The sequence below is a fragment of the Bidens hawaiensis genome, unplaced genomic scaffold (genome assembly GCF_021521415.1).
Source record: "Bidens hawaiensis isolate Kalapana, Puna unplaced genomic scaffold, B.hawaiensis_p1.1 tig00028245_1, whole genome shotgun sequence".
Classification (NCBI taxonomy): Eukaryota; Viridiplantae; Streptophyta; class Magnoliopsida; order Asterales; family Asteraceae; genus Bidens; species Bidens hawaiensis.
Window position 1 is genome coordinate 135,478 of NW_027494598.1, and position 27,441 is coordinate 162,918.

Here is a 27,441-nt window from a genome sequence, read left to right on the forward strand (position 1 = left end):
TTACAAATATATTAAAAATATAATACATATAAAACTTACTTGAACAGTTTTGTGATGAATAATTATTTGATGTGTAATTTTGAGATATAATAACCGGTGTATTGCTTAAAACATTACCTAACAGCCCGATTTGAGATTGACCTTTATTTCAACAAACATAGCATATGAAAATAGATTAATCCAAATTAAATGAAAACGTTAATAATAGAAAACAACCAAAGTAGACATTGTTAAAATGTTATCTTTAAAATGTTGACGCATTGAGATTTTACCGTATTGATTGGAAGCATATACCGGATATGATTATCCGTTAAAGAAACTTGTGTTAGGTGGATTCGAATGAACATTTTGAAGATTATTTGACTGGGTTGTGTTGGAAACATCAGACAATGGCTCTCTTGGAAGATTACCTACATAAAACATAAAAAAATACGTTTAAATTTTATAAAAAAAACGACTGAGTTAATACAAAGACTGAAATACACGTTGGATCGTAGTTCTTACTCTTTGAAGTGGAGAGAACAGTTTTACGTTTTTTAGAAGATGAATACATGATTATACGAATAATAGAAAAAAGTAGTGGAAGATATCTTGAGAAATCATAAAAATTGGTAAATAAAGGAGAAAATTATGAAACAGAATGGAAATATTTATAATATTAAAAACTTTCCATAATGTCATTAATGTAACAAAATGGAAAGAATCAGAAATTAGGGAATAAGATATAAATTGAATTTAGGAAAATCTTTAGAAAATCGTAATTAAGTTTAATGTAAGTCAATCATTTAATATTAATATATTTTGATCATGTTTAAAAATAGTATGAATATCATAAGTTTTCGGAAGAGATACGTTATGGTTATAGCAAGATTTTGGTTATCGTGAATATGATTATGTTGACAATCATTGGGTATACACATTAATGAATGAAAAAAATAACAATAAATAAAGACATTATTTCTATAGGAAAGAAAAAAATAAAGATACATTGTTTCTTACATTAAAGTTTTAATAAAGTCGAAATTAAAAAAAAATAAAAACAAAAAGAAAACATCATAACTAAATAACTTTAAGAACAACCAAAGCAAGATCATTCTTATAATAACGAATAACTAAACTCTTGCCAACACATAATCGATTGTTGATTACGTAATCCTTCCATCCGATTAACGTAAACCGACCCTTCTCTTTTTCTCCTCCGTTTTTAACTTTAAAGATTGTTTCATTGCCTCCCAAACTCCTTAACTTAATTATACGCCTTCTTTGGAGATTTGCCAGTCTACCAACTTCAGCAGGTAGACGCTTACATATATTAAAAACAAAATAAATTAGAAAATTAAGATGGTCAATTTAAACTTAAAAAAACAAAGATATAACAAAATAGCTTTCAAACATATAAAATTTATTACCATACGATATTCAATTTTTTATGGAACTCTAAATAACAGTTAGAGTTTTCAGCCTTATTTTTATCACCATGTTCTGTAACGGGATTCTGAGAATAACCAACTACCGGTTGACAATATGGAGACTCCACGGTTTGTTCACCATTTGTAATGAAATTTGACAATTGATGACAAATAATTGGTGGTAAATGTGGAAAAAATAAAGGAATACCGTTTTTGTCATACACTATTAAATCAATAGTAGACGTGTTGACATACTTTAACCAAAGAACGCCACCATCTCTGAACGCCAAATCCTGACCAAACTGTTTCCACCCATCACCAAATAAATAGTGTTTTTTATAAAACTTATAATTTATCTCCCATGAATGGTTATGATCAAATATGAACTTAACTATTCCGATTTGAAGCGCGTCTTGAAACTGAGATTCAATATTCTTTTTTGAAACAACCTGTTAGGAAAAGAGGAAAACATAATACATGTTAAATCCATTCTAATATACATGTTTCTAACACTGACTATTAATTAAAAACAGATAAAATGAATTTTACCAATTTATCATTCATTCTTTTATTATCATATAAAACAAATGTCTGTCGATGACCGGTGTAAATTGCCTTCTTGGAAGGAGTTCTAACTAACCATTTACTTTCATCTTCAAATAAAATAAAAATTATCCTCTCATAAGGACACATTAGATCTGTAACTCCATCACCAAAACAAACTGTGTTTTCATGCTTTTTTAACTCCACTATCGATGATCCTTTGTAATGATCAATTTCAACTGTTTTAGGCAAGATGTTAAACATCACAGAATTTTGCAAGATAAATTCTTTTGGAATTTCCTATATAAAAAATTAAGATTTACAACAATTAGATATTGAACGTTTAGACAAAAATATTGTCACAGAATTTTAAGAATACCTGAATCGGAAATTTCGGATATTCTATTTGCATAAGAAAAGAAGTTGTCATTACAAATATAATCTTACTACATGAAACAAAATAAGAAAAAATTTAAAAAATACTTAGTAAGGTATTAATCTAAGAAATACAAGTTATATAAGAATAGTTAAAAGTAAATTATACATTATAAGTAGTAAATTAAAAATTAAGGGATGGATACATACATGAATGACGGCAGGGAGAATGATGAAAAAGATGTAAAACCTAAAAGATGATTAGGGATTTAAAACCCTTTTTAAAATAATAGTCTAAGTTAGGTAATAGGCGCCAATTTTGTTATAATGAAAATTAACATAAAATCAATATAAGAGGGGTGGTTATTGAAATTGATAACTACATTCTAGAAGAATCATAACAAATTAACAAATAAAAAACATTTATTTGTTACTTATAATAAAACATTTAAACATCAACTATTAATATCTAAAGTAATATATATAATACAAACATAACATATTCTAACATTTATGACGAATCAACCACATAAACATTTATTTTTACCATATGTTCAACGAATGGTTGATTAAACACAGCTAATGCAGGGTAATTCATCTGATTAGGAAATATCATTGGTAATTAGCTTGACGGTAAAAATAACAAATATATGAAATTGAAGTAAATGATGAAGAGTATGTGTACTAATGAAGAAAAATATAATAATAAAGATTGTTTGGGAACAAAATCAAAAACTAATTAGGGTTGAAGTGACCAACTAACCTTCAAAACACGGAAGAAGAAACAAAGAATGATGTTGATATTGACCGAATTGTTGAAATAGAGTAATAATAATTTAAAATTGGTTATAAATCATACCAAAAGTCGGTTTGAACTGGGTCACTAATTGATAAACGGGTTTCTTGAAAATATAAACATCACATTTATTATTGGAATATATTACTATATAACCTAGATAGCATATCTATGATATTTATATTAATCTTAAACTTTAATATTCGTAGAAGGTAATTACATTTTTTATAGTCAATATTGAATTATGTAATCCAAAATTTATAGAATTAAATTTTAAAAAGCAGTTCCTAAAACAATAAAACTAAAATTTATGAGTTGCAATAAACAATAGAAATAAAATAAGGTTAAGGCTAATATAAAGAAATTAAAAAAACACCATGATAAATAAGAAATGTATGTAAATAAAATAAAAACCGAACAATCAAGTCTTCAAAAACACCACCAAAATGAAGTCTTAAAATTGAAATAACACCGAACACACTCAGGTGTATTTATTCTTAATATGTATATAAAATAAAAAACACAAAAATAAAGTCTTCAAATCACTTCTCGACCTTCGGAGTAAGAAATTTAACACCATTCTTGCTTGATCCAACAACGCTGACCAACTCAGAATCATCTTGAACATCGCTTGTCTTTGACTTAGTGGAAGAAAATCCGGACGGTTGATCACCATCAAAAACATCCACAAGCTTACGCTTCAGTTTCTCATCTGAATCACTACTTGACAACTTGATCTCATTCACTTCATCATCAACCAAACGATAAGAAACTGGAGTCTTGTTATCCCCATTATCAGAAATCTGTAAAAAAAAATAAGGTGTAAACAATATAAAATCAAACCAACAAACAAAATCATGTAAATTATATAGAATTGGAAATAAACCTTTAAAGAAGCAGAGCTTGTAGATTGAAGATCAGTTAAAGAATTTCCAAATATTAGAGATCCGGAATCAGAAGGCTACAAATATAATACAAAAAAAAAATATAAGCCTATAATGTATTTTATACAAGTTAAAGGCAGATGAATTCACCACTATAAACTCAGGCATTAGTCTTTTCTCAATAGCAGCAAGTATTTGTTGATCATCTGTTAGCTTTGATATACCGTATACCTCAACATTGTTCCTAAAATTGAAATCGGCAATCTCAACTTTAAAAGCAAACTTCTTTTCCAACAAATAGTTCAACTCACTGGGAAATCCACTATGCCCAACATCATCCTAAAAGTTTTTAATTAAAACATGTGTTACATTAATAGTGTTTTATATAAATAAAAAAAGGAGCAGTAGAATATGAATACATAATAACATAACATCATCTTTAGTAGCAAGCAATTCAGATACTGTTTTGTTGATAATAAGTTTGGCATCCCGATCAAAAAGTGTCAACGAAACAATACCACTGCCATCTTGAACTCTTAGCCGAATCTTAAACCTGAAATAATTTTTTTAATCAACAACATAGTAACATTTATTATTAAAAAATATTTACTTATACAATATACACTATACCTAGGAGTAGGTGTAACACCCAAAGTGTTACATCTCTGATTCTTGCATTCATAAACATCTTCGCCTTCCACCACATTCACGATCACCTTACGACTACAAGTATTGCAACCGACATAGTACCATTCTGAATCAGGACAAACCGCCTTTATAGTCCCGAGTACTATAATACTCTTTGGCTGAAATAAACCAATTAAAAAAGATAACATAACCTTCTGCTAAATGTTATAAATTATAATAAGATGTTATTATTAAAAATTACCTGCAGTATAGTGCAAATTTCACAAATGTTGAAAAATGATGTAGCCAACAGAAACTCCTCATCAAGAGTAGACATCAATTTTACAGGAATAGGCCTACGAACAGCACCATCAACATTGGAGTCCAAAAATTCAAACAAACTGACAAACAAAATTATAAGGAGTTAGAAAAGGAAACAAAATAATTATTGAACACACATTGCGGAAATCTATTAATAATATTACCGGGTCTTATAATCTTCAATCTCAGAAATACTCTCATTGAGGAACACACGAGTAACATCAGAACCGTAGGAATTAGAAACATACGGTTTCTCTACAAATTTAAACAAAAGACACTCATTATGATATTAAAATAAGAAAGATTTGGAAAAAAATATTACATATTAAAAATAAAAAACAAACCTTTATGGTATTTAACTCTACCAAATTGCATGAGAATAATCATATGTGATTTATCAAAATGGTCAACAACATACTTAGAGAACTGTGATACGTAATCACCCCAAAGAGTTACGTAAACACTGTCACCGCTGTAAACAAAAATTATTTTAGAATAAACATTTTTTAGTGTTCAAATATTAATAAATATTAATACAAACGGACATATAAATTATTGATAAACATGTACCTGATATCAGAAACCTCCATAGTTAATCTTGCATTTTTTTAACATCTCTCAGATTAGAATTGTTATCTTTAAAAACATGAACAACATGTCCAATTATATCTGGAAGACATCCGATTAAAGAATTAGAAATAAAAAATATGTTCATAAATAATAAAAAAGAGTAAACTATTTTAATAATACCTATAGTAGCTTTCAACGGGATCTCTTTATCAATAACTGACTTGAATGAGTAAAACTTAAAACCGAATGTAGGACCATCAAACTGGCTACAAGGATTAACATGGGTACTGGAGTTTAAAACCAACTTATTAGGGCAGTCGATAACCTTGTAATTCGACGCATTAGATCCAAGGATAGGATTGACTATAGTTAATGTAGCATTCTCGTTTAAATATCGTTTGAAACGGAATATATCTTGTTTAAAAACTGTAGACTGCATTCGGTTACCCTGAAATTTTTAAAATAAACAAACAAAAAATTATGAACAACAACAAATGGGACAAATAATCATAAACATAAATGGTAAAACTAAAGATTACCAATTCATTCATAAAAACCATTTCAAGCAAGAAATCCTCATTAGTTTTATTGTTATCCTTTACACTCCAAACCTTCAACACTTTTACCTTAATGGTAGATGGAGTAGATCTAAGCACATCAATCTCGTGTAACATAGTAAACTTCTGTGCCTCCATTGACCTTAAGAAATAATAAAAAAAATTAATTAGTAACGTATATTGAATGTAAAAGTTGATAGACAAAACAAAAAATATTAAAAATAAAATTGACATTAACTTGGATGAAGAAAAACACACGAGTATTGTAATGTCTGAATGTGAGAAGAAAGATTAAGAAATGAAACAATATATAGTGTAAAATACTTAGTTACGTATGTCAAGTTTAATATAAATAGTAATGATTGAGAATAATTGGGAATTATAATTATAATTATGGAGAAATTGATTTGGACATCATATCAAAGTTTTAACTTGATTTTGACTAATTGCCAATTATATTGTTCAACCAATAAAATATTTTTAGTGTTACAAAATAATCTGAAACATTAATATATTTGATTTGGACTAAAATATTTTTAGTATTAAAAAATATATTTGTCACATATATTGTTTAAATAAATAAAATATAGATTGTCAACATAATATGTCAAAACATTTAGAACCATGAGACTTTTTGACCAAATCAAATATATTAAATCGAAAGAATTAAAGGAAACATGTTAGATAGAAAATCAAATCGAAACATTTTGAATGAATATTGACTCACAAGAATTAAAGGAAACATGTTAAATAGGAAACAGGAGACTTTTTGACCGTATATTAAACGAAATATTTATTTATTTTGTTTGCTAATAAATTATGAGACTTTCTTAATTTGTACAAATAAATGTAAATTAGTAAAGTTGTTACTCCGTATTAGGTATTATTATTTATAAATTATCAACATTTAATTTTAGATAATTTATTATTATGTAAATTATGGTTAATTAATTTTAAGAATTTTATTATAGATGGTAGTGACAAAGTTCCATGTCATTGTGCAAAAGGTTCCATATCGGTTATGTTCACAAATCATTGTGTATAAATATAAATGATATTAATTGTATTAATTGAGAAAAGTCAATGTATAACACGAATACGGTTATGTCCACAAATTAGGAAAGTCAAACTATTAAATGGAATACTTAATGGTGTAATTTATTAACAAAATGGAAAACAAATACTTTTAACTTTTAACTAAAATATATGAAGTTGAATTATTTAAATACAGAAACATTGAAAATTTAAAATAAATATATACATGAAAAAATAATAAAAAAACAGATACTAAAGTCTTCATCAATAGGGATATTAGTATAGATGAGTCGAACAATAACTTGAAATAATAAAATCGAGAATTAATAATTATATTATGAAGTTTTAAACAATAATTAAAAGACGGAAAATTTAAAAGGTGTTACCGGAAAAACGATATTGTCTGAATGACCATGGTATACCGGAAAAGCGAAAGGAGCATCTATTAATCTTGCCATTAACCTGAAATTATAAAGTATAATATTAATGTTGAATGTTTTACCGGTAAATAACAAATATCGTTTTTAACCATTAAATCTCATATTTTGATTAACAAAGTTAAATTAAGTATTGCAACAAATATAAAAAAATCATTGTTATAAACATGAAAGGAAAAATTAACCGGAAAAACTTACCGGAAAAAAGTAGAACGTCCACATATCACCTTCATGACCGTTTATGATTTACAACATAAACTGATTTTTTTAAATTCAGTTAACAATGAAAAAAAACATAAAAAGGTTAGAAGAAAGAATAACCGGAAAAATTAATAAGGTTGCCGGAAATTATTTTATATAACTTTACCTTGAATCGGAAATATTAACCGGAAATAAGAGGCTTAGAGAGGCAATTAGAGTTTCTGAATAGTGGCCGCAGACGAAATTATACTTAAATATAGTATTTTAATTAACGGGTCAATGGGTTAAAGGCATATCCAAAACCCGCAAGAAAATGTGCTTAAATGGGTTAATGGGTTAAATATTGTTTAATTGCTGAGTTGGCATGCTTAAGAAAGGAAATGGATGACATGGAGTTGATGTGACATTCTATGTGGACACCCTAGAATGGTGCTATGTGGAAATTGTTCCTTGCTTTAATAGTATGTATAGATTACCATAATTATATAGTTATTTATGGGTATATATATATAATTAATATGATTATGATAAACATTTAATAGTTGATTTGACTAACAATAATGATTTCCTTAATTACATATCAATATCAATATTTGAATATCTGTATTTTAATACGTTTATATACGTCCTATATCATATTATTGTTACGAGATTTTAATACTTTCAGACAAATTAAAATTAATCAAATTATTAAGTCATTTTAAGATTTCTCAAATTTTGACACATATATTTTTTATTTCTAATTTTATATTTTACTTTGTGATTGATTTTTTTTTCTTTTTATGTTAATGGTGTCAACAAGTGGATTCATAAACATTCAATTGAGTATCTTTATATTATTTTCTGCGATTGTATTTTAATGTGATAGGCTAAAACAAGAAGAGTTTAAGGATCATAACAATACTTGCATTCTTATTTGATCATTTTCAAAGAAAGTTTAGTGAGTAGTTCAGTAAATGAAATAATTTCATAAGATTATAATTATTAGGTATGGCTTTTATACATTCTATTTATGGATACATTTAAAAAACATAACATTTATATAAAATTATCCGTTCATATAAATACAAAATTTACAATATATTATCATATATTTATAATTGGCGTTTTTTATATAATTTTCTTCTGTTTAGTACACGGGTCACTAACCTATAACATATTAAAGGATATATTTTTGAACGTTTTTCTTAAATTTACAAGGTTTTTGGGCATGCAGCATATGAATTAAATAGATTTTGCATTTTTTTTCTTAGTGTATTATTTTGGTTCATGGTTTAAGTTAAAAAGATGATCGAACTTGTAATTTTACTCTTATAAATACCGTATAATTCATATAGTATTATATTTTTTCTTATAAATACAACTTGTTACAATTCATTATAGTGTGTAACATGTGCATATATATGACATATTATATATTTTCCACCTGTGTGGTAAATGATTCTTTGATTTACTAACACGTGTTGAACATTTCTCTTTTTATTTTAAGATAATTTATTTTTTACAACAAAATCTTAGTCTTTGTAAATTTATATTTTAAATCCGTGACAATGTTTATTTTCCTAAATATCTTTTTTATACACACAAAATGTAATATAATAATATCTGTATGAATGTTTTATTTTTGAAATAAATCACACCAAATTTTGGTTTGCCATTTTGAATTAATAGTGCATAAATATATAAAACCTTACTAAAAAGTCATAAATAAATATTATAATATAAAATAACTGAATTTGCGTATTATATATCATAATTGTCATGACTCAAAGGGGATATTTAAAACATCATTTATTATTTTTATGAACAATCTAAATTATAAGTAATTTAATTAAATTATTTTTAACACATAACCATTTTCTTACGCAACAACACAGAAATAAGTTCGGAAATGTTATATACAGAAATAATAAATTACTTGAAGACAATGTTGGATTCTCAAAATCCTTTGGTTCAAGGATATCAGATGGTAAGTGATTGTTTAAAAAACGATCTCGATATGGATTTAAAGTTGTGCATTATTGGAACAAGTAAAAAAGATGCAAGGATTTACAACCTGCCAAAAACTTCTAAGTTGCAGCGTTAATCGTTGTGATATTGGTGACACAATAAATAAGGGCGATATAATTGTAACAACTCAAGCAGATCTCTAGCAAAAGTTGGAATATACTTGAGAGACCCGTTTTTACTTACGGACAACTATATGTTACTTTTTCAAGAATGAATAGTAGATATTGTATTAAAATGCATATTTTGGAAAAGAAATGTAAAGTTACAAACAAGACAACAAATATGATTTATAAAGAAATATTTAGCAGCTTATGAAGTTGTAATTTTTAAAGTTTTAAATTATGTTTCCAAACAATGTCCTATAAATCTTATTTTTTAGTAAGTTTATGTTTTTAAGTACTTTGTTTACATAGGAATATGAATTGCAATTATATCAAATAATTCTCCACATAAACATATTAAACAAACTTTAATCACCTTAAATATGTCTTTAGTTGACGATTTCTATATTTCCACCCGTATCAGTAAGACAGTAACCTAGTGATGATATTAAAAGAAAAGAAAAGGATAAAAAGTAAGCAAAGTTAGAAGTTAAAGGACTAAATACATATACTCTCTATTCTACAAATTTGAATAAAGCAAGCAGACAAGGAAGGCGGCCTCGGTTGATTCAAAATATTTCAACTCTGAGAATGCAGACTCGATTTGGATATTCAGACCACAATCGGCCGTCCGAATCATCATCATCGCAGCATCCGCCGGTGATGTTGAAGGAAACTCCGTCCAGTTTCCGCGGTGACTATTCATCTGTTGCGGTTAATCTCAACGATAGTTTTGAGTTCCGAGAGGATCCTGCCTTCTGGAAAGATCATAATGTTCAGGTACCAATCCTTTAGGGTTTTCAATTTCACTAATCACATTGATTACTTGATTTTTAGTTTCTACTATAACTTTCTTTAATCAACCTCGAATGAATTGCTAGTGTTATTACTGACTAAAATGTGCCTGCCTTAGCTTGTTTATATCTATCTATCTATCTATCACAATATGAGATTGAGATGTTTTGAATGCAGGTTATCATACGAGTACGACCTCTCAGCACTTCTGAGATTGCTGTACAGGGACCATGTAGATGTGTCAGGCAAGGCAGCAGTCAAACTATAACATGGACTGGCCCACCTGAAGCCCACTTTACCTTTGACCATGTTGCTGATGAACATGTTACTCAGGAAATGCTATTCAAAGTTGCTGGTGTACCCATGGTGGAAAACTGCATGGGAGGCTACAATAGTTGCATGTTTGCATACGGTCAAGTGAGTTTATTCTTATTTAGTATACTTTTTAGGAACATCATTTTAATTGGCTTATGTACAGACTGGTAGTGGCAAAACACATACAATGCTTGGGGACATCGATGGGGGGTCTAGAAGACACAGTGTCAACTCAGGGATGACACCCAGGGTCTTTGAGTATCTATTTACACGAATTCAAAAAGTAATTACTTTTATAAGATTTAACTCATTTTACTTGTTTATACGCTAATGTGCTTTGTTGCAGGAAAGGGAGGCTCGGAGAGAAGAAAAAATACACTACACTTGCAAATGCTCATTTTTAGAGATATATAACGAGCAAATTCTTGATTTGCTAGATCCATCATCTACCAACTTGCAGGTCACATATACTTTAATTTTATTTCTCTACCTTTGACATTGATTTGGTTGCTATTGCTTTATTATTTTCAGGACATGATACATTTAACTTGAAATATATTTATACTAACAAAAATGTTTTTTTTTGTTATCTCTAGATTAGAGAAGACACTAAGAAAGGGATATTTGTTGATAATCTCAAGGAAATTGAGGTTACCAGTGCTAGAGACGTTATTCAACAACTTATTCAGGTTTTTTTTAAGTTCTAACTTACAAGTTGGTTGTTTCATCATTTTTGTTATTCATATTTTATGTTTCTAATCACAAGTTTAGATAGAATCATTCATTTGCAGGTTAATTATCTTATCTTAAAATGTATTTCAGGGTGCTGCAAACAGAAAGGTTGCTTCTACAAACATGAATCGTGCTAGCAGTCGCTCTCATAGCGTGTTTACTTGTATAATAGAAAGCAAAGTTAGTCTCTCATTTCCTTTGTATTGTTGTGATGATGAAATATAAGACTCTTGTTAATGATTAATTTTCAGTTCTAACTAATTTTATTGATTATAGTGGGTCTCTCAAGGTGTGACACATCATCGATTTGCTCGTCTGAATCTTGTGGATTTGGCAGGATCTGAGAGGTCGGTAGAATTTAAAATTTTTATATAATTCAAAGATTTTTAGGATCTAGACTAGGTGAAAGAGTTTGCCATAATGCAGGCAGAAGAGTTCTGGTGCTGAAGGAGAACGTTTAAAAGAGGCAACCAATATAAATAAATCACTCTCAACTCTAGGGTATTTATATACGTTTTCAATCATGCACGTCGTTAAGTTGATAAAATACATATTCTCTAATAACTGTATATTAAACTTAAATTGTTTCTTCTACTGTATATGCAGACTTGTTATCATGAATCTTGTCAGTGTGTCAAATGGGAAAAATCCTCATGTTCCATATAGGGATTCCAAACTCACATTTTTACTTCAGGTTTGTTATGCTTCACTAACACATTTATACAAATCGGCTATGCAGTCGATATCGCCGATATATCAGTGATATATCGGTTATCGGTCCCTTAGTGATATATAAATCAAAATATCGGTGCCGATAATATCAATGATATTGACCGTTATTGGACTAATATTTTACCGATATTCTTGATATTAGTGTTTTAAGTCTTAATTATCAACTTTTAATGTTCAATGTTAGTGTTTTAAGTCTTACTCAGTCCTTACTTGCTACGATTGTTAGTGTTTTGCAATTTGCAAAAGGTTAATTTGTTAATTTTAGGAGACTATACTCAATTATTAGTGTTAAATTGCTATATATATGGATGTTTCATGATATTAAAATTACCGATATCTCACTGCGATAACTAATATCTCAGATATCGGTCCTTGACCGATATCCGATATTTTTCCGCATTAACTGCTTAGCAAATTGGTGAAAAATTTAGATTATTAGTGCTTTTGGTTGTAGAACGTCGATCTTTTTTGCATAAGATATAATGAGGAAATAACAAATTGTCATGAGGACAGAGTATAATATGTATATTTTCTTCTTGTTCAATTTCTCTTCGTTCTTTGTAAAGTTTGTTTTCACTTTGCCTTAACATGTAATACTAATATTGTAATTTGCATGAATTTCAGGATTCTTTAGGTGGAAATTCAAAAACTACAATAATCGCAAATATCAGTCCATCTACTTGGTGAGTACATTTAAAACACTACAGATTTACATAATGCCACTTCTTATTTTTTGGAATTAGCATGCAGAGTTTGAAGTGATAATGAACTAAAACTCAGTTTATCATTAGATGATTTTGTTTCAACTGCATACAATTACAAGACGTTTAAAAATTTCTAGTGATTACTATAAAGTGTTGACTTTCAAAAGGTCCGGTGCCACGATTGATGAAAACTGCAAAAAGTTATACAGATAGTTAATTGAACACGATCACCCTTAAAGTATCTTTTACTATTTTCTGCTGTACGCAAATATTGCTTTTTATAAGTACGTGTTTGGAATAACCCGTGTATGGTGGTGCAGCAATTCATTGGAGACATTGAGCACACTCAAGTTTGCTCAACGTGCAAAATTCATCAAAAATCATGTACGTTAATTCCTATTCATATCAGACATCTGTTTTTTTATTTATATCATGTGAGTAAAAATAGTTTGTTACTTCAATCTTTGCGAAAACTGTACACTGCTCATTAAGTGTTAGTATTCAACATCACTAATCACTATGGACTTCTGTAATTATATAACTTCACATACCAACCTGAGATTTGGAGTGCTATAAATTTATAACTGCAGGCTACCATAAATGAAGATGCTTCTGGAGATGTTCTTGCTATGAGGACGCAGATTCAACAACTGAAGGTCTTACTTTCATCCTTTTTTTTCATTCTCATTCTCCATAAATTTGCTTGAAATTTGATATTAACATATTCTTTGATTGCAAATATTACACTATATAGTCAGAGCCTTTGCTGCTTTTGAATTTATAAATGTCAATGTGATGCTATTGTTTCGAAATTGTATCAGAACGAAGTATCTCGTTTGCAAAATGTGATCAATGGAGGAACCGAGAACAATGGAGATGATACTTGGACAGTGTCTTTTCCTGGATCTCCGGGGTCATTCAAGTGGGAGGGGATTCAAGGATCATTCAGTCCAGTTACTGCTGTTAAACGAATATCAAATGTACTAATTCATATATAGTTAATTAAGCAATCTTTTAGCATTTTTGCTTGAATTATGAACTTAAAAAAGCCTGTCTCTAATGCAGAAAAAAGAGTATGAAGTAGCTCTTGTTGGTGCTTTTAGAAGGGTAAAAGATAAAGACATCAGATTGCAGGCACTTACTGCTAAAAGTCAGGCTGCTTTACAATTGGTATGCTTTGAGATCAAACTGAACCGAAAACCAAAAAATTGGTTCCTGAAGACCATTCGGTTTCTGTATTTTCAGTTTTGCTAATTGGGCTTGAAGACAAAGGGCCCAACATAATTGATTTGAGCCTGAAATGTCAAAACTGAATCCGAACCGGAATTTCAGTTTTTGGAAAAACATAAAACCAAAAGTTTGATTTTTGGGTTCTGTAAACTGTTCGGTTTTGGTTGTTTTAGTTTTGCCATTTAGGCTTGAAACTTTAGGGGAAAATGGCCCCAATTAATGAATTTGCGCTTGAAACTTTGAGTGTAAAACGCTTTTGTTTCATGTGAAACTGAAACCGAACCAGAGATTCAGTTTTTGAAGAAACATAAAACCATACTTTCAGTTTTGGGTTGGGTACGGGCATTTTGGTTGGGGGTTGGTTATTTCGGTTTTATGCACTTCCTTATCTCTAACGTGTAAACCCTCTGAAATCATTTTTTAAAAACGAGCTATACTGTTATCTTTTTTAAACCGCAAAAGTTTATGTTGTTACTGAAGTAATATAAATTCTGTTTTTGTATTTGACAATCTAATCTTCTATATAATCCTTGACATCCCATTTTGTTATCTGTATGATTTTTAGTAAAACATTCAATAATTCAATTTTTTGGGAAAAATAGGCAAAACAAAGGGAAGATGAGATACAAGGTTTAAAAATGAGACTAAGGTTTCGTGAGGCTGCAATAAAAAGGCTAGAAGGTGTTGCATCTGGGAAAATATCTGCTGAGCCACATTTATTAAAAGAGAAAGAAGAACATTTAAAGGAGCTTGATGTCTTACGTTCACAAGTTGATAGAAATCAAGAAGTCACACGATTTGCAATGGAAAATCTGAGACTAAAAGAAGAAATCAGAAGGTGTGTTTGTTTAGATTTTCTGAATTCTTATTTTTCTTAAATGAAATGATAGTTTTACTAAATTCATGGTTTGAAATGCAGATTAAAGTCATTTTATGAGGAAGGTGAACAGGAAAGGATGAATGAACAGATCACGATACTTGAGAATAAGGTCTGGTCCATCTGGCTAGTATTTGACTTACGTTGACTTTACTTATATTTGTTTTTTTAGTATTATTTTTCACTTATCTAACGGTGTTGCATAATATGCAGTTGCTTGAGGCGCTTGACTGGAAACTTATGCACGAAACACAGCCTACACCTGCCAAGGTATATTTTTGAGTTGTAAACTTTGATCATATGCTATGTTTATTATAAAGAAAATGGAATATTGTAACATCATCATTTTGTATCCAATGAACCAGAAATCAAGTTTTGACTTTATGCTGGACAGTCAAAGGGACGGTGACTTTTTTAGTCTTAAGGTAAATTCTATTTCTCATGTAATTTTGACCCATTACTAATAAACGGGTCCGACGGTAGTAAGTGGATCGAACGAACACAAACGGAGCGTGTTCGTGTTTGTTTGTGTAACTTCAATCAAACAAACGATTCAACAAGAAACAGTTAGACAAACAGGGTTTTTGTTGTTCGTGTTCATTTGTTAAAAAAATGAGCATGTTTGTGTTCATTTATGCGTCTTTATAAACGAATGGAATATGAATGAACATAAATGAACGAAGCTAACTGAGGTGAAACTAGTTAAAAGTAATGTGACCAACAATGTGTTGGGCCTAAAAAGTTGTTAAAACTATACTAAGTTGTATTGGGCCACCAAATTTTTAATGAATATGTTTACCAACGTAAAGAACAAACTTAATTAAACTAACGATCATAAAGGGGCAAACTTAAATGAATGAATTGTTGGGTTTTATACAAGTTTATCAAGTCAAGTTAACCACATTTAACTAGAAAACGCAACGGAAGCTTATATTTTAAGACTTGTTATTGAACATACCATTATGTAAAACTAAAACCCAAAGCCAAGGATCAATATTACAAGAACAAAAATGCTCACATAATGTAAATGTACCTCTTTTTACCTTTAGAAGAAGATGTAGGTGGATGAAGATGATGATGTCTTCAAATGGCAAGGTTGCAAGGTAGAAACCCTCAAGCTAGTATACCCCAAGCTTTGTAGCAACAACACCAATTAATTGCTAGGATTAGAACACTTGAACAAGCTCAACAAAACCCCTAAAATCTGCCCACTTTGGCCGTGGGTTTTAGAGAGAAAGAGAGAGAGATTGTAACTTGATTCAACACACTTGAAAATTCAAAAATGAAAGATTACTTTTGCATGTCTTGGATGGAGGTAATAATAAAGAGATCACATGGACCCAAAAGGAAGGAAGGCATATTGATTGGACCAAAAAACCCACCCACATGGGGTGGCCGTTTTTTGTTATTTCCCCTTTTTTTTTTTTTTTTTTTTTTTATTATTTTGTTTTAACATTTAAAACATCTCCATCTCCATTCATTTTATAAAACTCACTTATATAAAATGTACATACATATATATATAATTATTTAACCAATTAAATAATTAATTTATATAAACAAATTATCCAAATAATTTATTTAAATCCTCAAGTGTGTTTGTTTAGAAAACCAATTTTCTAAACGCGTAGTGTTCGGTATTTGTTTAAATGATCAAATCACTAAAAGAATACATTTGGTGTTGTCTAGCTTGTTATTGGGTATGACCCGACTTGGATCAAACACAGTTAGCCACATTAATATAAATATGTGTCTCGGGCATACGTAATTCCAACAATCTCCCACTTGCACGAGATACATAGAAAATTAATGCAAGTGGTGAATACCGCCTAACAACAGTTCACCACCCCTAATGTGTTTGACGAAGTGCCATTCAATAACATCATCCCTTCAAGTCCCTTACTTGATATGATTTAGGTGAATCTATCATTATATCCCTTTGTTACTAGATGTCATGTTGGATCTAAGAGACATAGGTGATCATTCTCTTTACAATTCAACTTTATCAGGCCTTAGACATCTAAACTCTCAACACATAAGAGGAACAAATTCCGTCTTGACTGTATACGCCTCTCACTATCACTTTATACTCCACCCGAGCTCATCCTTATGTACCATCTTTTACGAATAGCGAAGGGGAGAGTCAAAGTGTAATACTCGGTGAAAATCAAGACCCAATATACATCTCAGGTCTAAGGATAATATGAAATTCTCCTTTACTCAAGATTACTAATGATCAAGTCAATCGACTCCATGTAGTAATATTGAGAGCGGGTCAGTCCAATATTTGTATCCCACAAATATCTATGAACTTTGGCAGCAAACCTATGCTCCATATTCATTTCTTATGAATATCCACCAAACCTAGTTCATAATAGTCTTGCTTCATATTTGTTCCCACAAATGTGATCGACTACGGACTTTTAGAATAAGATAACTTATTCATGGATTAAACATGCAAAATTAGAATTTAACTCAAGATTCCATAATCATATAAAAGAGTTAAATTACAAAAGTCTTTTAAACTTTAATACAAAATAGATCAAATCCAATTACTAGAATATCGAAGTCCTAAGCCACTCGCATGACGCTCATGTTTAGGTCTTTCTAGGAGCTTCGTGAATGGATCCGCAAGATTTTGATCAGTTCCAACTTTGCGAATACATATCTTTCCCTTTTCAACTTCATCCCTTATGTAGTTGAATCTCCGCTCTATGTGCCTTGTCTTTTGGTGCGAACGAGGTTCCTTGATTTGTGCAATCGCACCCTCGTTGTCACAAAAGATTTCTAGGGGGTCTTGAATGGAAGAGACCACCCCTAGATCAGTAATGAATTTCTTCAACCATGCAGCTTCTTGAGCTGCCAATGAAGCGGCGATGTATTCTGATTCTGTAGTGGATAATGCTACCACTTCCTGTTTTGAGCTCTTCCAAGAGACAGCTCCTCCATTAAGAGTGAACACATACCCAGATTGTGATCGAGAATCATCTCGATCAGTTTGGAAGCTCGCATCCGTGTAACCTTTTATAGCGAGTTCCTCCTCACCAGATCCATATATCAGAAACATATCCTTAGTTCTCCTAAGGTATTTCAATATGCTCTTAACAGCCATCCAATGACTGTCTCCTGGATTCTGTTGGTATCTGCTTGTCATGCTCAAAGCGCATGACACATCCGGTCTAGTACATATCATCGCATACATGATGGATCCTATAGCAGAAGCATATGGGATTTGTTTCATCATGTCTTGCTCACCCTTTGAGCTTGGACATTGAGCTGAACTCAATATGGTCCCTCTTTGAATAGGTACAAAACCTTTCTTTGAGTTTTCCATCTTGAACCTTTTCAAGATTTTATCAATGTATGTACTTTGGTTCAAACCTATCAAGCGCCTTGACCTATCCCTATAGATCTTTATTCCCAAAATATAGGCAGCTTCACCAAGATCCTTGATGGAAAATCTACTTCCAAGCCAAGCCTTAACGCTTTCCATGGTTGGAATGTCATTTCCAAATAGTAGAATGTCATCGACATACAATACTAAGAAGGTAATTATACTCCCACTAGCTTTCTTATACACACAAGCCTCATCAGCGTTCTTGATGAATCCAAAACTTTTGATTTCTTCATCAAAACGATGATTCCAAGTTCTAGATGCTTGTTTCAATCCATAGATTGATTTCTTTAACTTGCATACTTTATTAGGATGTTTTGGATCGACAAAACCTTCAGGCTGAACCATATAGACATCTTCCTCAAGATATCCATTTAGGAAAGCGGTCTTGACATCCATTTGCCAAATTTCATAATCATAATGTGCAGCTATGGCAAATAATATCCTAATAGACTTAAGCATTGCCACAGGCGAAAAAGTTTCATCATAATCAACCCCTTGAGTTTGAGTGAAACCCTTAGCTACAAGTCTTGCTTTATAAGTATCCAAGTTTCCATGCATATCAGTTTTCCTTTTGAAAACCCACTTGCTTCCAACAGCTTTGGAGTTGAGTGGTGGTTCAACCAATTCCCAAACTTGGTTGTCATACATGGATTGCATCTCAACGTTCATGGCTTCAAGCCATTTGTCACAATCATTCTTGGACATTGCATCACGGTATGTGGTCGGTTCATCCGAATCTACCACGTAGCAACCTTCTACAAAAAATCCATATTTTTCAGGTGGATTGCTAATTCTACCAGATCTGCGAACGTTTTGTGTGTTTTGATCAACCACTTGATCACTTTCAACAACCTCTTGTTGAGTGCTAGTATCAACCAATTGTGTATCATCTTGTGATTCTTGATCCTCATCAAATTTCACTGTTCTACTATTAGTTCCTTCCTCAAGGAACTTAGTTTCCAAGAACTTACCCTTTCGAGCAATAATAACATTTTGCTCACTAGGATCGTAAAAGTAATATCCTAAATCATCTTTAGGATAACCTATAAAGATACACTTAGTGGATCGGACTTCTAATTTGTTTGGGGTGTATTGCTTTACATAAGCTTCACAACCCCAAACTTTTAAGAATGATAGCGATGGAGCCTTTCCATGCCATACTTCAAAAGGTGTCTTCTCCACTTTCTTGGTTGGAGCCATATTCAATATGCGAATAGCGGAAAGTAAAGCATAGCCCCAAAATGATAGAGGTAAAGTGCTTCTAGCCATCATCGATCGAACCATATCTAATAGGGTACGATTTCTCCTTTCAGACACACCATTATGTTGAGGTGTTCCAGGTGGAGTAAGTTGTGAAATAATTCCACAACTCTTAAGATGATCTTGAAAAACACCACTTAGGTATTCACCTCCTCTATCACTACGAAGTACTTTGATTGTTGTCTTAAGTTGTCTTTCTACTTCAGTTTTGAAGTCTTTGAACATTTCAAAAGCTTCATCTTTGTGTTTCATTAAGTACACATAACCATATCGACTATAATCGTCAATAAAGGTAATGAAGTATCTTTCACCATTCCTAGTCATTGGTCTAAAAGGACCACATATATCCGAATGTATGATACCCAATAATTCTTTTGACCTTTCAAAAGTCTTATTAAAGGGTTGCTTTGTCATTTTGCCTTGTAAACAAGATTCACATACATCAAATGAATCAAACTCATTGGTTTCTAGAATACCACTCTTGCGAAGAGTTTGCATGCGATTCTTGCTTATATGTCCAAGGCGACAATGCCAAAGATAGGAATCACCCAAGTCTTTCTTGAGTTTCTTGGTGTTGACATTATACATTGAACTACTATGTGACATACCACTTTGATCTATTTCATATATACCATTCATGGGTATAGCTTTAAAATAAAATATGCCATTCATCAAAACATGAATATCATAATCAATAAACTTAAGATCAAAGCCACATTGTTTTAAAAGAGACACGGAAATAATGTTTCTCCTTAACTTAGGAGCATACAAAACATTCTTCAAAATTACTTCCAAACCACTTGGAAGCTTTAATATGTAGTCTCCTTGAGCTTGGACTTCAACTCTTGCTCCATTGCCCATAAAGAGACTAATGTCCCCTTTGTTGAGTTGTTTACTTCTTTTGAACCCCTGCAACAAATTGCAAATGTGAGTTCCACATCCGGTATCAAGTACCCATGTATTTGAAGAAATAACATTTAGTTCAACATATATAGTAAAGATAATACCTGAGGTTTGCTCCGCATCCCTCTTATCTTTTAACGCTTTGAGATAGGTCGGACAATTTCTTTTCCAATGACCTATCTCTCCACACTCAAAGCATGGATCTTGCGTCGCAACCTTTTGCTTCTTTTCCTTCGGTTTGTAGGGCGTAATGGCTTTCCTCTTTCCCTTTCCTTGGACGTGGCCCTTGCCCTTAGCAACACTTGCTTTGGGTTTGGAGTTATGTCCCTTTTTGCCTTCATTGATTGTTAGAACGGGTAAAACCCTTTTACCCATTCCCGCTTCGGCCGTTCTTAGCATTGCGTGAAGCTCTCCAATGCTTTTGTCCCACCCATTCATGTTATAGTTCATGACAAAGGTTTCAAACCTTTTGGTCAAAGAGTTGAGGATCAAATCCGTAGCCAACTCATTAGAGACGGGACAATTCAACCTACGAAGTTTTTCAATGTAGCTTTTCATCTTTAGGACATAAGATGAGACGCTTTGGGTTTCCTCCATACGACATGCATGAAACGCTCGAACCGTTTCGAAACGTTCCGCTCTAGCTTGTTGAAGGAACATTTCCTTCAATTGAGTTATCATGTCGTATGCCCCATGATGCTCGAAATCCTTTTGGATTTCGGGAATCATAGTTCCCAACATGAGGCAAGAGGCTTGCACCGAATCTTTGGTGTACTTGACCCAATCGTAATAAGCCTCCTCATCTTCCACGTTAGGCTCGTCGGGAATGGGATCGTCTAAGACATATGATATCTCTTCTTGCTTGAGAACTATTCTCAAGTTGCGATACCAATCCATAAAGTTATTATGGTTTAGACGATCCTTTTCAAGGATGGTTCTTAAGGATAGGTTACGGGTGTTATGGGTAGAGGTGTTTGCATTGTTAGCGGCCATCTACAAAATTTTAACAAAGTTTTATTTAGTATTATAAACAATTTAATTATTAATACCCTTTTATTCCAAAATTTAAAATAATAATTAAATTCTAGAATCCAACGATAAATCAAATTTCGGTTAGGTGACCTTTATCCCGTTATTTGATTTAACAAGGTAGTCAACCTTGACGATTGCAACCCTTTGCAACTTCTAGAGGTATGGGACCATTCGAAATCCTTATTTCGTGTTGGCATGTTTATCCCATCAACACCATTGGACCCCATGCTTAGGTGACCTTTATCACATGGTTTCCAATTCAAGTCGTCCTACTTGTAAAAACATGTAAGATTAACATACAAGTGGTTAGGTGACCTTTATCCCACAAATATGTTAATATTACCTTAAGTATATTAGTTTGCTCTAAAATGGTTAGGTGACCTTTATCCCATTTAAAGTTTCCTAATACGTTAAGTGTCTTACAAAAGGATGGTGTTAGACTTGTTTCCTTGGTAATTATGAAAAAGGGATTTTTAAGTTTTCCAATATTCTAGTTTGAAAAACATTATGCCATATCCTAACATGCATTTAGAAATATGGCGATTTTGAAAACCAATTTTCAAGGTTCTAGTTATAATAAAACCAATTTTATTATATGTGAGTAATCGCTTAGTTTTAATAAACCCATTTAATTAAACTAATTGACGCGATATTACCAAATATATATTAGAACCCGTTTTATGCTTGTTGTCGTTCCTATGTGACGGTTTGGATATCCTAATATCTATCAACCACACATTACAATAAGTAAAACAAACAACCAAGCAAACACATGCAAAATATAGTCATAACCGAGAACCGCTAAGTTTGACCATACTTGTTAGCCGAAACAAGTATAGGTCATAAGTCACACCTAAGGGACAAAACATGACACAAGGATGGAATGTTGACTCCCACTTGATCTTGCATCCAAATGCTTCAAGTATCCTCTCCAAGTTGTTGTGTTCTTGTTGGGCTTGTTAATGGGCTCCAAACTCCCAAAAGTCTTCTTGGGCCCAAGAGTGAAATTTATGGGCCTAATGGGCTTGAATCCCATGATGGGCCGGTGAGGCCCAACAAGCCCAAAATTTCGGTCCAAGGCCCAAATCCACCAATTCTTGCATCTTCAATTTTTACAAAATGTATCCTAATACATATTTTTCTAAAAAAAAGAAAATGCAACTAATCTATTTATTACAAACCAACTTATGAATAAATAAATTACACAAGCCTAAGATTATGAATTATTACAACCATATTGAATAATAAACATAATCAACATACACAAACAACAATCAACACATCCAAGGTCTAGGTTTCGGTTATGACACATCCAAACATACCAAATGTTCTAAGCATGCAACCTAAGCAACCAATGCCCAAAACCCCAAAAAAAAAACGGCCCCCCCCCCCCCCAAGAGGCTACGGCCCAAAAAATTTTTTTTTTTTTTATATATATTTTTTATTTTCAACATCCAAATGTTAATAATGGTTTCCTAAGATCTTTGCATGCATGTCAAGATCTTACAAAACCATGGGGTAAAATCCACCAAAATTTCGGACCCCTTTTCACCCATGAAAACCCGAAATCTATGAACATGCAAGGAGCATAAGTCCTTGTAACCGGCTCTTGATGCCATTGTTGGGTTTTATACAAGTTTATCAAGTCAAGTTAACCACATTTAACTAGAAAACGCAACGGAAGCTTATATTTTAAGACTTGTTATTGAACATACCATTATGTAAAACTAAAACCCAAAGCCAAGGATCAATATTACAAGAACAAAAATGCTCACATAATGTAAATGTACCTCTTTTTACCTTTAGAAGAAGATGTAGGTGGATGAAGATGATGATGTCTTCAAATGGCAAGGTTGCAAGGTAGAAACCCTCAAGCTAGTATACCCCAAGCTTTGTAGCAACAACACCAATTAATTGCTAGGATTAGAACACTTGAACAAGCTCAACAAAACCCCTAAAATCTGCCCACTTTGGCCGTGGGTTTTAGAGAGAAAGAGAGAGAGATTGTAACTTGATTCAACACACTTGAAAATTCAAAAATGAAAGATTACTTTTGCATGTCTTGGATGGAGGTAATAATAAAGAGATCACATGGACCCAAAAGGAAGGAAGGCATATTGATTGGACCAAAAAACCCACCCACATGGGGTGGCCGTTTTTTGTTATTTCCCCTTTTTTTTTTTTTTTTTTTTTTATTATTTTGTTTTAACATTTAAAACATCTCCATCTCCATTCATTTTATAAAACTCACTTATATAAAATGTACATACATATATATATAATTATTTAACCAATTAAATAATTAATTTATATAAACAAATTATCCAAATAATTTATTTAAATCCTCAAGTGTGTTTGTTTAGAAAACCAATTTTCTAAACGCGTAGTGTTCGGTATTTGTTTAAATGATCAAATCACTAAAAGAATACATTTGGTGTTGTCTAGCTTGTTATTGGGTATGACCCGACTTGGATCAAACACAGTTAGCCACATTAATATAAATATGTGTCTCGGGCATACGTAATTCCAACATGAATGTTCCTGAACAAGACTTGTGTTTATGTGCATTCGTTTAACTAAATGAACAAAGTTATTTGTTGACTAAACGTTCAGTTCTTTGAACAGATACGGGCACATTTATTATTATTATTTGGCTAAAACAGATATGGGGTGTGTTTTATCTCTAGTGGGTTGGACGGGTGTGTTTTAAAACGAAAACGGGTAATTATTCTTTAAAGATATAAGTTGACAAGCTAATCATTCCTTAAAAGTATAAGTTTCTGGACAAAAATGTTCTTAACAAATGGTTAGTAACCCGTCTTTTTGCCGCTTCATTTATCTGTTTTATGGTCATTTTTATTTTGTTTAATGTTTAAAATGTGTGGTATTATTGTAAGACCCGGTAACTCCTCAGAAGACACAATTTGAGTTCCCTTTAATAACCACACCCAATGTTACTCATGTAACCACACCTAATGTTACTCATGTAAGTGATCAAAGAGAGCTACAAACCATGGTTGATGCAATTGCAGCTGCAAGTCAACGAGAAGCCGAGGCTCACGAAACAGCAATCATATTATCGAAAGAAAACGACGAATTAAAAGCGAAGCTCAAAATGCTAATCAACGACAACAATAAACTCATTGAACTTTATGATCATGCAGTTGCCGACAGTCAACAAAACATTAACCGAATTGAAGAAAGTCATAACAACAGTGTTGACCAAACTGAGCTTGCTCAAAAAGAAACTGAACTGAGAAGATTAAACGAGAAGTTAGAGCAGCAGTTAGCTGAAGTGCATGAAGAGAATGATAAATTACTTGGACTGTATGAAAAGGCATTGCAAGAAAGTCAACAGAACAATGTTGACCAAAAAGAAGTTGAATTGAGAAGACTAAATGAGAAGTTAACAGAACTGCATGAAGAGAATGATAGATTGCTTGGATTGTATGAAAACACAATGCTAGAAAAAAGTCAACAGAATCGTGTTGATCAAGCCGAGTTTGGTCAAAAGGAAGTTGAATTGAGAAGTCTGAATAAGAATTTAGAGCATCAGTTAACCGAACTGCATGAAGAGAATGAAAGATTACTTGGCATGTATGAAAAGGCAATGCAAGAACGAGATGAATTAAAAAGATTATTTTCTTCAATCGATCAAAAAAGTCAAAGTGCCCGAGTCAATGAAGGAAGTGAAGTTCAGATAAATTATTTAATTGATGATAATCTGGTTGAAGTCAGTGTGAACGATGAACATAGTCAATACTCAAGTCAAACAAGTGATTTTTTTGACCCAGATGTACAGATGGTTGAAAAATCGACTTATTGTGATGAAAAAACTCAAGTTGACCTCGTCTCTGCAAACAAGAATCTTCAAGAAAAGCTGGATAACGTCCACAAATTGCTTTCTAAATCTTCCGAGAATGTCGGTTTATTCACTTCACTTGAACGAGAGATTATCGACATTGACCGCCTTTCGCGAATCTTACAAAACGTCAAAGACGATGTTTTGGACAAACAGAAACATCACAAGTCAACCAATGTTGTCGCCTCTCATATAAAAGAACGCGAAAACACGCTTCAGAGAAAGATGAGTGCAGTCAAACAATCAATGTCAAACTTTTCAAAATCTCTCTATTACTTCGTGCAACGTGAAGCTCAATCCCGAGCCAAAGCACACGCTGCATCATCTCATCTAAAGTCAAAGAAAAACGTGTTGATCCGTATTTTGACTGTCAAGGAAGAAAACGAGCGTGCTTTGTCAAAGATTAAACAATCAGACGCTGAGTTAAAGAACCATATAGCAACATTAAAGGTAAGGATTGAAGAAGTAAAAAAACGTGAAAGTGACAAAGTTCTTCTTGCTATCGATAATGTGAAGTGGGAGTTAGGTAAAGCAACGGAATTACTCAAATCTGAAGAGGAAAAAACGCAACTGCAGATTGAAATGAAGCAAGATCAAGAAAAACTCGCGACCGTTAAATCAGAATATGAAAGAATAATGAAAATGTCACATGATTTGGATACAAAACAGAAGGCGATCGAGTCAGAAATTCAAAAATTGTCAAAGTTAACGGAGGAGACCGAGATGAAGCTTCAAAGTAACATTCAAGAGAAGCAGATGCTATTAGAGATGAAAGAAAACGGGACAGCCGAGTTTGAGAACTTGTTTCTTGAATTTCAAGAAAGCATGTTTCAAGGAAAGTTGAAAGATGAAGAGATACTGATTTTGAGTGAAGAAATAGAGATGGGTGTGAAAAGGTTGGAGGATTTGGAGGTTGAAAGAAGTGTTTGTGTGCAGAAAGTGAGTGATATGGTTGAGGAAACAAGAGGAGGCTGGTTGTTTGAAAAGATTGTTGAGCAACTTGAAAGCATATGTTCATGTCTTAAGGATTTAAAAGCTGGAATTTGATTTTAGTGTGTTTTATTAAGTTTTATATTATAACATGTTAATTCTCTCTTGGAGTTGCATGTTATGGGATTAACACTGTAATGTTACTTTTAATGTCAAGGGTGTGATCATGCTTTTGTATTTCCTTTTTTGTTTTTATTGGATTTAAGGGTGTTATATGGTTCGGGTTTTGATTATTTTTTTAATCTAACGTGAAAACAAACTTAACCAAATTCAAGATGGTCAAAAATGAAGTTTAACTTAGTTTGGTTTTGGCTTTCAAAATCAGTGTTTATCAATTTGGATTTTGGGTTTCAGTTTGTTCCCTTTGTTTTTTAATGGGATAAATGTTAATGGTTTGTACTTAAGAAAATAGTCTAATTTTAATACACTAATTCGGTTTCTTGATTAAATAAATAAAATATACTTTTGATGTGTTTGAGATATACGATATACTTGAGAATTGACCTAAAACGGAATACGTAATTCGGTTGGGTTTTTTGGTATAGTCCGGTTGTAATAGAATTTTAGTTATCCTAATTCAAATTAAAATCAATTAAAGTGTTATAAATAACAACAATCATACCCATTAATAATCCCACCAATATCAAATACAAATAATGTAAAAATATAATTAAATAAATAAAATATACTTTTGATGTGTTTGAGATATACGATATAACGATTCACTTTTGTAGGTATATGAATCA

At 31.8% G+C, this 27,441-nt stretch overlaps 3 protein-coding genes across 3 annotated transcripts; 2 read left to right on the top strand and 1 right to left on the bottom strand.

Annotated features, from left to right (window-relative positions):
• Positions 1-5,547: 5,547 nt before the first annotated feature.
• Positions 5,548-6,220, bottom strand: LOC143576600 (uncharacterized). Its single transcript, XM_077060654.1, has 3 exons — positions 6,065-6,220; positions 5,706-5,973; positions 5,548-5,624 (listed from the first exon to the last, which is right to left on the bottom strand). The coding sequence occupies exons 1-3, from the start codon at positions 6,218-6,220 to the stop codon at positions 5,548-5,550; spliced, it is 501 nt and encodes a 166-aa protein (XP_076916769.1).
• A 4,237-nt stretch (positions 6,221-10,457) lies between these two features.
• On the top strand, positions 10,458-24,855 carry LOC143576602 (kinesin-like protein KIN-12E). Its single transcript, XM_077060655.1, has 19 exons — positions 10,458-10,646; positions 10,839-11,078; positions 11,140-11,226; positions 11,323-11,436; positions 11,573-11,665; positions 11,799-11,888; positions 11,985-12,055; positions 12,135-12,209; positions 12,315-12,402; positions 13,065-13,123; positions 13,465-13,528; positions 13,735-13,800; positions 13,966-14,124; positions 14,210-14,314; positions 14,977-15,212; positions 15,294-15,363; positions 15,465-15,521; positions 15,617-15,676; positions 24,741-24,855. The coding sequence occupies exons 1-19, from the start codon at positions 10,458-10,460 to the stop codon at positions 24,747-24,749; spliced, it is 1,932 nt and encodes a 643-aa protein (XP_076916770.1). The 3' UTR covers positions 24,750-24,855.
• Position 24,856: 1 nt separating this feature from the next.
• Positions 24,857-26,752, top strand: LOC143576603 (kinesin-like protein KIN-12E). Its single transcript, XM_077060656.1, has one exon. It carries the CDS (start codon positions 24,857-24,859, stop codon positions 26,750-26,752), a length of 1,896 nt encoding a protein of 631 aa, XP_076916771.1.
• The last annotated feature ends 689 nt before the right edge of the window (positions 26,753-27,441 follow it).

Bases quoted from the DNA above. Each gene is read 5' to 3' on its own strand.
- LOC143576603 (XM_077060656.1), top strand. From the start codon at position 24,857: ATGGTTGATGCAATTGCAGCTGCAAGTCAACGAGAAGCCGAGGCTCAC.
- LOC143576600 (XM_077060654.1), bottom strand. From the start codon at position 6,220: ATGGAGGCACAGAAGTTTACTATGTTACACGAGATTGATGTGCTTAGA. The intron at 5,974-6,064 runs GTAATCTTTAGT...TAAAAATTTCAG, and splicing joins TGGTTTTTATGAATGAATTG to GGTAACCGAATGCAGTCTAC. The intron at 5,625-5,705 runs GTATTATTAAAA...GATGTCTTCCAG, and splicing joins CCCGTTGAAAGCTACTATAG to ATATAATTGGACATGTTGTT.
- LOC143576602 (XM_077060655.1), top strand. From the start codon at position 10,458: ATGCAGACTCGATTTGGATATTCAGACCACAATCGGCCGTCCGAATCA. The intron at 14,315-14,976 runs GTATGCTTTGAG...TGGGAAAAATAG, and splicing joins GTCAGGCTGCTTTACAATTG to GCAAAACAAAGGGAAGATGA. The intron at 15,522-15,616 runs GTATATTTTTGA...CCAATGAACCAG, and splicing joins CACAGCCTACACCTGCCAAG to AAATCAAGTTTTGACTTTAT.